Consider the following 11,275-nt stretch of genomic DNA (forward strand, 5'->3'; position numbering starts at 1 on the left):
AATAATAGACTTCGAAGGTATATAAATATAGATTGTTATTGATTTTTGTTAAGTACCTTGAAAACTAAATACAATAAAATCTTTAACAGATTTTATTGTATTTAGATAAAACAATTTAAGCTTTTTTTTATTAAATCTCATTAAAGCTACCTTAAATCATAAATACGTCAATTTAAGCTATTTGTTCATTAAACTGTGGTAAAAAAGTGGTATGATAAAATTATAGCTGATATTTATAAAATTATAATTAAAGTTAACTTTGCTATTGTTTGTTAAACGACAAAAAAAGCTCAAAAGGTTTAATCTTAGGACTTTTGGTTTATCGAGTCGTGCACCTCATTTACTATTGTTTAAAATTAATCAGTTGGAAATTTTATAAATTGTTATTTTTGACCAGCAAATATGTTTTTTTATACTAAAACTACTTTTTATTTCGTCTTTTTTCTTTGCGAAAATCAGATAAATAGGGTCATTTTTTAAATTTACTGCGGTAAGATTGGAAAGGAAGATCACTATGAAATGCACAAAACCTTTTATTTAAAAAACGGCGATTGTTATAATTTTAAGAATAAAAAGTATATAATCAGTGTTTTTTTTAACATTTCATTTCGAAAATTTAAGTTTAACCTACAAATAGTTAAGTAAAAAATGATTTTATAAGCAAAAAGCTCAAGCAACTTCTTTTATAAAACCTTTTATTTGTCGTCTATTACATTTTTGTTGCTTTGTTTAGTTATTGAATTAACTTTTTAAAGTTACCATATATAACTAACTATGACAGTTTAGATAGAACTGGGTAAAAAAAAAAATTTGAAAGTTAAAAAAAGATTTGCCTTAAGTTAAGAAAGTATAGCTATACAAAATACAGTAGAAATTATTTTGTAGCATTCAGAAATAATTAAATACGAATAATTAGTTGAAGATAAGTATTTTTTTTTCTTAATTGAACTCATTTTTTAATGAATTAAGTTTATGTAACAAATTAAAAGATAAAACTTACTTTCCTAAATCATTTAACTTAACAATAAAAGATTATAATAGAAGATATAAAAGTAGAAAATTTTTAGATTACTAAAATTCAAGATGTTATAACTATTAATCTTACAGATATAAAAAAAAATGTTAAGAACTAATAGTTTTAAGTTATTTTGTTTATATTGACGAGTTTATTTTGATTATTACTTTTAAAATTTGTTAAGCGTCTTTTTTAATTTGTTGGATTAACTAGCACTAAGTTATCACTGCATTTTTACTTAGAATAATTTTTGATTTAATATAGAACATTAAAAGTATTCTTATAAGTATACGTGGTAAACGGTTTTATTTGACGTTAAAACAAAAAAAGTGTTTAACTTAATTCTAGGTTACTGCATATCAATGTGTTAAAAGTAGTGAAAATTAGAGTCAATCCAATCCACTGAACTAATCTTTTAATTGTTAAAACTAAATAAATTTAACTATATAGCTATTTTACAGTAAAGTAATTATATGCAAAAATGATAGAAGAATATTTTTTTGTTAAATCTAAACCGGAATTAAAACTAGTAGTTTAGATTAAAATTAATGACAATTTGAGTTAACACATATTTTTTATAAGCAAAAGTTAAGAAAATGCAACTTTTTTAATACTAATATGTGAATAGCAAAAAATTGCAAGTAATTGGATAGGGTTCAATTTATTTACGTAGATAAGTTTTAGAATAAATTGTATTTTACCAAATAATGTAGAGCTTTAAAAGTAAAGTGTACAATTTTTCTAAATAACGTTGAAGGCAAAACAAAATAACTTTTATAAAAGTTCTGAAATCAAAAGCACGGAAGTTTTATTTATAACTGTCTGTTTTTAGTTAGTGACTTTTAACTTTAATCGGTAAAAGTCTGGTTTGTTAAATTAAACAAATTAAAAGCACTTTTTATTTTGGTAAAAACTTTTGAATTTATGTAGGTGAAAAAAGTTATATGTATATAAAATAGTTTTTTAAGTTTTGCTCAAAGATAATAACGGAAACAATTAAATGATTTGTTTGAAAGTTTTTATAGAACAAATACTATTTTGTTTTTAGCTGATGTCTTTGTAAAAACTTAAATTTAGATAAAGAACAATTTATTTTTGCACATTTTTAAATTATAAGTATTAGTATGTATAAACTTGTTTTTATGGAACAAATACAATTTTATGGAAAAGTTTTTATGGAAAAAAATACTATTTTATTTCAAGTTTTAATTATTTTAATTCTATTTATATTATAACTGTTTGCACAAGTTGGGTTATAAAGTAAATGTTCTGCAATAGATGAACATTTACTTAATAACCCAACTTGTGGAAACAGTTATATTATATATAGAATTAAAATTATTAAAACTTGTCGTAATGTTTTCGATTTGATAAATTAGAAACTATTTTGTTTGTTAGCTGTATTTCTTAGTAATGAAAACCTAAAGTTTTAGAAAGTATACTTTAATATTGCACTTTTTAAAGTTTAAATATTGATATGTATAAATTTGGTTGGATCGGAGCTATACTTGCACTGTATGTCTGTTCCGGTATGGCTACAGGTAAACAAATGAACTGTTTCAAGTAGGCAATCTAATTCTAAATTTTTTTCTAGATAACATTAAAAAAAAGTTTTACCTTATCATATCAACTCAAAAATACATTTTACTTTAGCTTTTAAAATATAATTACTAAAAAGTAAACACACTAGTATTTTTCGTTAGTAGTAAATGAAAAGGTGTTCAAAAAAATACACAAAAACGACTTTAAAACTTTCAAATAATTTATTTAATATCATAGAAGGGGACAATACATTAAAGTGTAGTGGTCACGGGATACAAGTAGAATTGGACAACGGAATGGTGAAATGTGAATGTAATGAAGGGTTCAATGGAGAAAATTGCGAAATAAGTTTATGCTGTTACTTAATATTATTACCTGTAAACTATTATTGTATTAAAAAATTGTACTGCATAACTGTCAAAAAAAAAAAGTTTTTTCAAAGCAAATATTTCACCTGACTCGTAGAACGAAACAGCTCATCAAATCTAACGAATTAAAAGAATCAAACTAATTTAACAGCAGCAGCACAAGAAGAGCGTTCAAATGAACCCGCACCAGAAAAAAACTCAACTAGTACCACAGAAGCAAACAGCTCAACAAGTCTGACAACAGAAACAACTACGACTAGTTCAACAGAAGGTCAACACTCGACCGTGTGCAGTGATCATGGTAAAGTGGAGATTACAAAAGATGGCATATCTAAATGTCACTGCGATTCCGGTTACACTGGAAAGTCCTGTAACAACAGTTTGTGTTTTATACTAATTATATTGAAATCGTTTAATTAATTTATTTTCAAAGCTATTTCAAAGAATTAATTTTATCACAAGTAAACGTTTATGAAGCACAAGTTTACACTTTTTGAAAATATCTTAAATGTGTAAAAATATTAAAGTAAAACAAACCTTTAAACCTTATTTGTTAAGGGTCATAAAGTTTAAAAATTAATATTTTTTTAAACAAGATAATCAATGTTTAAAAAATTTAAGTATTATAATTTGATTTATGACGGTTTAAGATTAAAATTAAATTGGCTAATAAACAACAGCAACAAAAATTTTTTTTGTTTATTTTGAAAAATAAATACTTAAATTATTTTAAGTTTTACAAGTTGTTTCCACACCAAGCAGTTAAAGACAACCTTGTTCTTAAAAATTTCCATCATTTTAAACATCAAGTATAATATGTTTGTATAGTTTCATTTTGGACTGAGACCATTCAATACGTAAAGCACTGGAAATACATATTTGCTGTTGTAGGAGGAGTTATAATATTAATAACTTGTGTTTGTCTGTGGATTGTACATGCAAATGTAAGGTAAGTTTATATTTGATTTTAGTTGATAAAACTTTTTAAAATGTAGTAGTTTAGAAATTTGTTAGTCGCAGTAAAATAATAGTTTTAATAATGGTGTTAAATGGCTGAAATTTCTTTTTACTTTTAGTTTTAAGTTTTTCTTTTAAAATAGTAGTTAGTTTGTTTTGTTAAAAAAAGTAGACTTAACTCTTTAAATTTAAAGGTTAAAGGTAAAATTGAAAATAAAATAGCTCTTAGATGTCTTTAAAACACTATTTTTTTAGTAATTTGCACAAAATAGACACCTTTAAAGTTTATTGAAAAGTTTAGCTTAAAAACTAAACTAATAAAAAACAATAACAATTTTAAATAAACAAAGCTTTTAGAATTAACTTTAATATTGAGAATAAGACGTAAAAAATGTTTTGTTTCTGATTATTGTAAGTAAAACAATGTTTGAATTAAAAAACGTCTTATTTAATTTTTGTAAGAAAATGTCATTTATTTTACAGGAAACACAAGCGGGAAAGTAAACAATATTGGAACTACTTCCAAAGGAAAGAACTATATTGAAAACTTACCTTCCTTAATTTCATTATATTTTTGTACTAACACCTTATTTTCTCAGCTTGGTATTAATAAAATAATTTAATTACTTTCTTTATCAATATTTAATTGTTTTAAAATCAATTTAAGTTGTTTTCATCAAAAAAAAACATTTAAAAATGTTTGTTTGCAGTAATAACGATATGTGTTTTTTAAATGTTTAATATGAGAACTGAAAAACGATGAAAAGAAGTGTAAATAGTTATTTTAGTTTAGTTCTTATTGTAAACAGGTTGCGTTTAAAAATCTGTGTTAGTTACCTAGGTTATTTTATATACTTCAAAGGATTTATGAAAAAAAAGTGTAAAAAAAACAGCAAATGACTCTGTTGTTTAATCAGTAACATTCGAGTGTAAACGTAACAAGACCAAGGAAATTAAATTTTTTTTTTTGGCCCTTTGACGTTAACAATTATCAGGTTAAAAATAAACTTAAAATAAAAGTTTTGTACCAGATTGTGACCTTTCTGGCTGAACTCTTACTAAAAAGATATATTAAATTGCTTGGTTTAAGTTTAATACTAAAGAAGTCGAACCATATTAGCAACTAAAAAGTATTTATTGGATATTAGTTACATAAAACTTTTTAATTTAAGAGTTGTTTAACTTTGAACTCCAGTAGTAAGTTAGGCTAATACTATCTTGGTTTTATTTGTTCAACCTCAACTTTTACTGTCAGGTACTCCGTATCCGTAGTTGTTTAAAAAAAATTTACTTTTTAATTTCACCTTTAGAAGCTAACTACAGATATATTAACACTATTTTATGAAAAGTATAAACTTAGGATTACTCTATAAACATTTATTGTTTTTAATACATAATTCCATTGTCCATGCACTTTTTAAATAAAATATGACCTACAAATGTTGAAAAAAGTATACTTTGAAATACAAAATAATATAAGTAAAACCTTTTTATTAGTCAAATTTTAGCTATGCGTTCGCAAAGGATTTGACGCAAAGGACTTTTGATTTTATTGAATTTTAAATGAAAAAATGTATTGCTAAACACAAAAAAATTTCATAAAGAAACCTTTAATGATGATTTATTTTTATTCTATAGAGTTATTAGTACAATAAAACAAACTTTTATTATACAAATTTTGTCTTTTGTTGTCAAAAAAAATAGTAAATCTAGTTTTCAAATACTTAAAACTAAAAAAAAGGTTAAGGTTTTAAATATTGAAATAATGCAAAGTTTAGTGTACCTAGTACGTATATTAAAATTTTGAAATACTACAACAACTATAACTTTAATCTAAAGCAAACAGATAATAACTTTGTTTTTGAATTATTATTTATTACTGCATAGTGTTCACAACCTTTATGTTAGACAGCCATCCGTCACACATCTTAAAACTATCAGTTGCTTTCAAATGATTATCATCGAAAAGATGCCCAACAACATAGATTATCAAAACCAACGGCACAGTTCTATTAATCTAATAGAGTGATTAAATTTATTCGTTTCGCTCGAGTGAATTTCTACTGAAAGAAGCGTTCAGTCTATGTTAGGATTTTCGAAACTCATTAAAATACTTTGTTGATAACTTATTTTACTGGTTCTTTAAAGGTTGGAATTTTTCAAACGAAACCCAATAGTTTTACTTCGTAGAAAAAACCAAACCTTTCTAACCCATAAATTTGAAAATTAAAACTAAAACGAGAACTTAATTAAAAGTAGTTTAAAGATCTTTTTTTTACTGTATGCTAATAAGTAGGCTCGGATTATTTATTCGTTTATACCTTCCTATTAAAACTACTTTAAGTTTTTTTTGTACTGACTTTTTAGATTAGCTAGTATTTAACTATCTTTGTATTTAAGTGTACGTAATTATTTAAGATTAAGTAGTAAGAATTTAAAAACTTTTTATTTAAAAACTATCTGTAAATTACTTTTATCTGAATCCCAACTTATCAAAATTAAGTTTAAGCAAATTTAAAAACATACCATTGTTTTTAAGTAACATAAATTAGGGTTGCTTAGATTATAAAGACCAATTGTTCTCTATTTAAGTTAAAAGTTTGAGTTTGAACATTCAACAGTAACAGCAGTAAAAAAATAAATCAGATGTTTAGACTAAAATTATTAAAATATATTTTTTTGGTTACTTTGGGTCCGTGTTCAACATAGTTGTGAGAAAAACTAAAGGTAGTATTTTTTTAAAATTTCAGTAACACTTTAGTAAAATTTACTAAATGATCAAACTAATTTACACAGAAGAAAGTATACTTTCTCATATATAATGTCGCAAAGAATAAAAGACTTAGTTTGTGTTAAATATTCAGGGTTTTTCAGTTATATTAATAAAACTAAAAACTGTAGTAGGTTAATTTGAAAATAATATTAAAACTATTTAGTTTGAAGACATCTTGCGTAGTAAAAACTATTTTGAAATATTATTAACATGAGTATGAAAGTTTGGTTTAAAACAAAATACTTGTTTTTTGTTGAAATGATTTGTTGAATAAAACTTATCTTAAGATCGGAAATTTATTTATTTGCTTATTACAATTTAGTTATAATTTTTTTAGTATGTATTAAGGAAAATATCTTGATTCCATACCTAAGTTTTATTAGGCTTTATAAAAATGCTAGTAGTTTATTAGTTTTTATATTTCGTTAGTATTATGTGTTTTCTTTGTACGAATTTTAAATTTAGTAACAGTTATTTTTAAGATTTTAAAAACTAAGTTTATCTATTAAATTTTTTAAAACGTGTTTTTCAAAAAGATAAACCTTTACTTAAATTGCTTTACTTTTGTCTAAATTTTAACATACGTAGTTTGGAAGCATTTAATACATATTCAAAAGTAACTCTGAAAAAAAAATATTTGTAGTTTATAATTTAACATGTAAAAATTTTAAACATAAACATTAGTTATAAAACTAAAAGTTTAGTTTGTTTCTCATTGTTATAATCCAAAATAACTTAAATTTTTTTTAATAGATTATTAAATTTTTCAAACTTGTTTTTAATACCGTGTAGTACTTAGTTAGTTTAGTTTATAAGTTTACTTAATTATAATAAATAATGATATGTTTACAACAGCTCACTATGAAGTTCTATTTTCAAAATAGTTTTATCTAACTCTTAACTTATGAATATTATGTTTAATGTTTAAAACTGCATACCATAGCTTTTAAGTATCTTAAATTTGAATTGTTTCAGTTATAAAAACGAGTTAGTATTAAGTTTTGTTTAAGTTGAAGCGGTTTAATTTTAGAATCAAATAGTATACATGAAGACTTAGTAAGTAAAACTGCATAAATATTTTTGCTTGAAAGATGTTCAGAAACCTTTTAGTTTTCAATTTAGTTTATATCGTTAAGCTTTCTATGTATAACAGTAGTAAATGAAATTTTTGAGATGGAAAATTTTAATTAAACAGACTACTGTATATAAACAGTTAGTTAATATTTTTATAATTTGTTTCGTGCCTTAAGCTATCTTGGTTATTAAACTTTTTTAATAAACAAAAATGTAAAATAAATTAAATCAATAAATTTGTTATATTGTAAAATAAACGTTGTTATTTTATTGTTTTAGATTTTTCTTAAGTAAAAATAACTAATCTTAAAACTACACCAAAATTAAGTAAGGTTGAAACAATTTTTTTTAACTCAACCTACATTAGGAATAATTTTGAAAACTGTTATCATTCACAACACATTATTTTATTTAAAATAAAAGTAGTAATGTTTTTTTACAAGGTTTAGAACATAGTTAATAGTTTGTATGTGTAATAGTTATCTAACTTGTGTTTGATTAGTAGATTTCTTAGTAAAAAAGCTAAAACAATAATATGAAGAAGATTATATACATTGGTTTTATGTTAGCATTCTCCGTCTGTTTAGGACAAAGTAGTTATTCCACAGGTAGTTTTTTCAAGTTGTAAACTACGTGTAAATATTCTTTTTTATAATTTTAGGTTGGATTATAACATTTTTTGTCTAACAATTGTACTTTATTACATCTTGGTTATAAAAAAACAATTTAAACGATTATACTTTCTGTAAAACTACTAAATGGAATCGAAATAAAAAGCTAAATAATGAAATATTTTACAGAGATGAACAACTCAAGTGTTTCTGATGATCACGGCAACACCACAGGTAAGTAAATAAAAAACAGTTTAAGTTACTTTGAAAAGCAAGGGGTTAATAAAATACATTTTATTTTAAATAATCCAAACCAATTAAGCTGTAGAGATAGCATTTTTTTTTTGACTTAAGAAAAGTAAACTTTGTATTATTACTTAAACGTTATAAGAATCATATAAACAAAGCTTATTTTATTCTCAAAGATACAAACAGTTCAGTAATGTGCAACAACCACGGTGAACCAATAGAAACAAACAATGGAACGAAATGCCAATGTGATACTGGATTTAGTGGAGACTTCTGTGAAACAAGTGTGTTTAGTTTTTGTTTTGTTGTAGGTCTAAAGACCAATTCACTATTTAACAGATAATTAATTGAAAATTAGTTTAGTTGCTAAAATAAAAACAATTAACTTAGTATGTTTACTCAACTTCAAACTCTGAAAGTATTCTAGAAGTAGTAAACAAATATAACAATGTGTGTTTTTTGTTGTGATTTTCAAATTACTTGACATATATTAAAGTTACGCAGCTTGATTAGTTCTAAAAACATATTTACCAATTTATAACAGAAACTAAAAAGTATGTATTTCAGCTTCATTATTGGACTATATCGTGATTACGTTTTTATCATACTGGACGTATATAGTTTTCACTGGATTTGGAGTTTTGGTTGTATTGATACTTATATGCGTTTGGAGAGTAGTGGCGAGAAACCGTAACAAAAAGTAAGATTTTTTTGGTTACATATACAACACTCAATTTCAAATTTGAGTTTAAGAGTTTAATAATATTTTAAGTATAACTAAATTCAATTAAGTATACGCCGTTTAAACAATATACGTAGGTTGTGTAAACTAAATATTGCAAATTAAATGTTTGTTACGTGGAGCGACGCGTGATGACGTCAAAAGGGATGCGGTTAACTTGAACTGCCATCAATGTTATTGTTATTTTAAATGAAATTTGAAGAATGATAATAGTATACGAGGCTATTTATGTTAATCGTTCACTTTCACTACATCATCACGCGTCGTCATTGATTAATATTTTATATGAATATAATTAACATGCATTTAAAGTTGTTCTAGTACAAAGATTATAAGTAAATGTTTGTAATTAATATTGCGTCATGATAGATAATCTTAAATTTATCTTTTAAGTTTTTATCTGTTTTAAAATTACTTACTCTTTGTCTTTAACAGCAAAGTTTTTATTTTTGTTCAACTTTTGTTATTACAAAAAAACCCACCTTTAAGTTTTTTAAATCATAGCTGGTTTAATATTTAGTAACATCTAAAATAACACCTAAATAACATTATAGAATACTTAATAAAGTCGATTTTGAATTTTTACTGCTTTTTAAATTTTAAATATGTGTCTCTTTTATAACTACTTTTTCGTATAAAAGTTTTTGAATCGTAATTGTTTTTTTTAAGGAAATTAAAAAAAGAGCAAAGAAAGTCCAACACTCTGTCCATGTATTACATCCAAAAAAAGAGAAAAAATGGATCTGGGCTGAGAGGAGACCCTAACAACTCTCAAAATGGCGGAAAATTCACAAGAATGTTCAGGAAAGAGAAAAACTCCACCAGAAACGACGACTTGGTCCGTGGCATGGACACCAGCAGCTCGTTCGACCAGCCCCTGGTTTACGGTTACCATGACAACCAATTGACATCCCTGCAACAGGAGGATCGGGACATGGGGTTAGTTTACGGCAAAGAGGACAGGAGACGGGAGATTTGGACTACCATACCGTTGGATTGAAACCATATTTGAATAGTTTTTATTGAATTAATTTTAATTATTATTTTTTGATTTGTCGATAGCTGTTAATTGTTACACAAAAAAAATAATATTTCGATTAATACTTTTGGTTTTAGAACTTTTCTGTGCTCATCTGTTGTATCGACAGAATATCAGTCCACAGTAATTTTTATTACATCGATAACTGCTGGCACTTTTCAAAATTTAATAAGAAAATGTTTAAAATATTTCTATGTGATTTCTTTAAAAATTTAACTTAAAAGAAGTTGTATATTCAATTACTGCACTTATAAGCTTTTATTTTAATATTTAAAGCTTCTGTTAATTCTGTCTTCCAGTATATCTAATAAAAAGTTTAAACTATTTTAATAAACAAAGGTATCTAGATGTAATAAATAATTAAGGTGAAATTAAAAACAAAGTTTTTTGTTATTGCATAAAAAGTTTTAAAACCGGTAAAAGATAAACCAAATATAGTAAGTAAAAATAAAAAAATAAAATAAAGTTTAAATTTTGTTAAAAATTTTTTGAAACATCTAGTTTATATATTTTAAAACTTTGTTAAAACTAAAAGTAAACACGCATTAGATTCGTAAAAAATTCGAACTTAATTAACAACTTTATTTTGGAAGTATTTAATACTTTTTTTATTGTTTTAGAATAAAATTCAATATAAAACAAGTCTATATTGTACGAAACTAAACACAATACCTAAATAAATATAGTTGTTTCGAAAAATATAACATGAAAATTTCAATTTTTTAGTCAATTTAATTAGATTTATAAGGTTTAATTAAATTAAATAAGGTTAGCACTTGATAGCTTTTCTTAGTTTTCTTAAACTTTCTATCTTAAAAAAAATGAAAATGATAACTTGAGAATATTAAGATTACTATAAAACTATATGGTATATAGATTTAAGATAACGTTATACATTAATTATA

At 24.1% G+C, this 11,275-nt stretch overlaps 1 protein-coding gene across 1 annotated transcript in view; it reads left to right on the forward strand.

The window, feature by feature from the left end:
- Nucleotides 1-10,331, forward strand: part of LOC145832514 (uncharacterized) — a 50,101-nt gene extending 39,770 nt beyond the window's left edge. The window contains exons 57-62 of the mRNA XM_082939831.1: nucleotides 2,815-2,905; nucleotides 3,077-3,304; nucleotides 8,530-8,574; nucleotides 8,766-8,873; nucleotides 9,211-9,289; nucleotides 10,001-10,331. Of these exons, the coding sequence (XP_082795957.1) occupies nucleotides 2,815-2,905; nucleotides 3,077-3,304; nucleotides 8,530-8,574; nucleotides 8,766-8,873; nucleotides 9,211-9,289; nucleotides 10,001-10,331 (882 nt within the window). The remainder of the gene's footprint in view (nucleotides 1-2,814; nucleotides 2,906-3,076; nucleotides 3,305-8,529; nucleotides 8,575-8,765; nucleotides 8,874-9,210; nucleotides 9,290-10,000) is intronic.
- Nucleotides 10,332-11,275: the final 944 nt, after the last annotated feature.

Source organism: Thalia democratica, chromosome 3, assembly GCF_965202585.1.
Source record: "Thalia democratica chromosome 3, ktThaDemo2.hap1.1, whole genome shotgun sequence".
Taxonomy (NCBI): Eukaryota; Metazoa; Chordata; class Thaliacea; order Salpida; family Salpidae; genus Thalia; species Thalia democratica.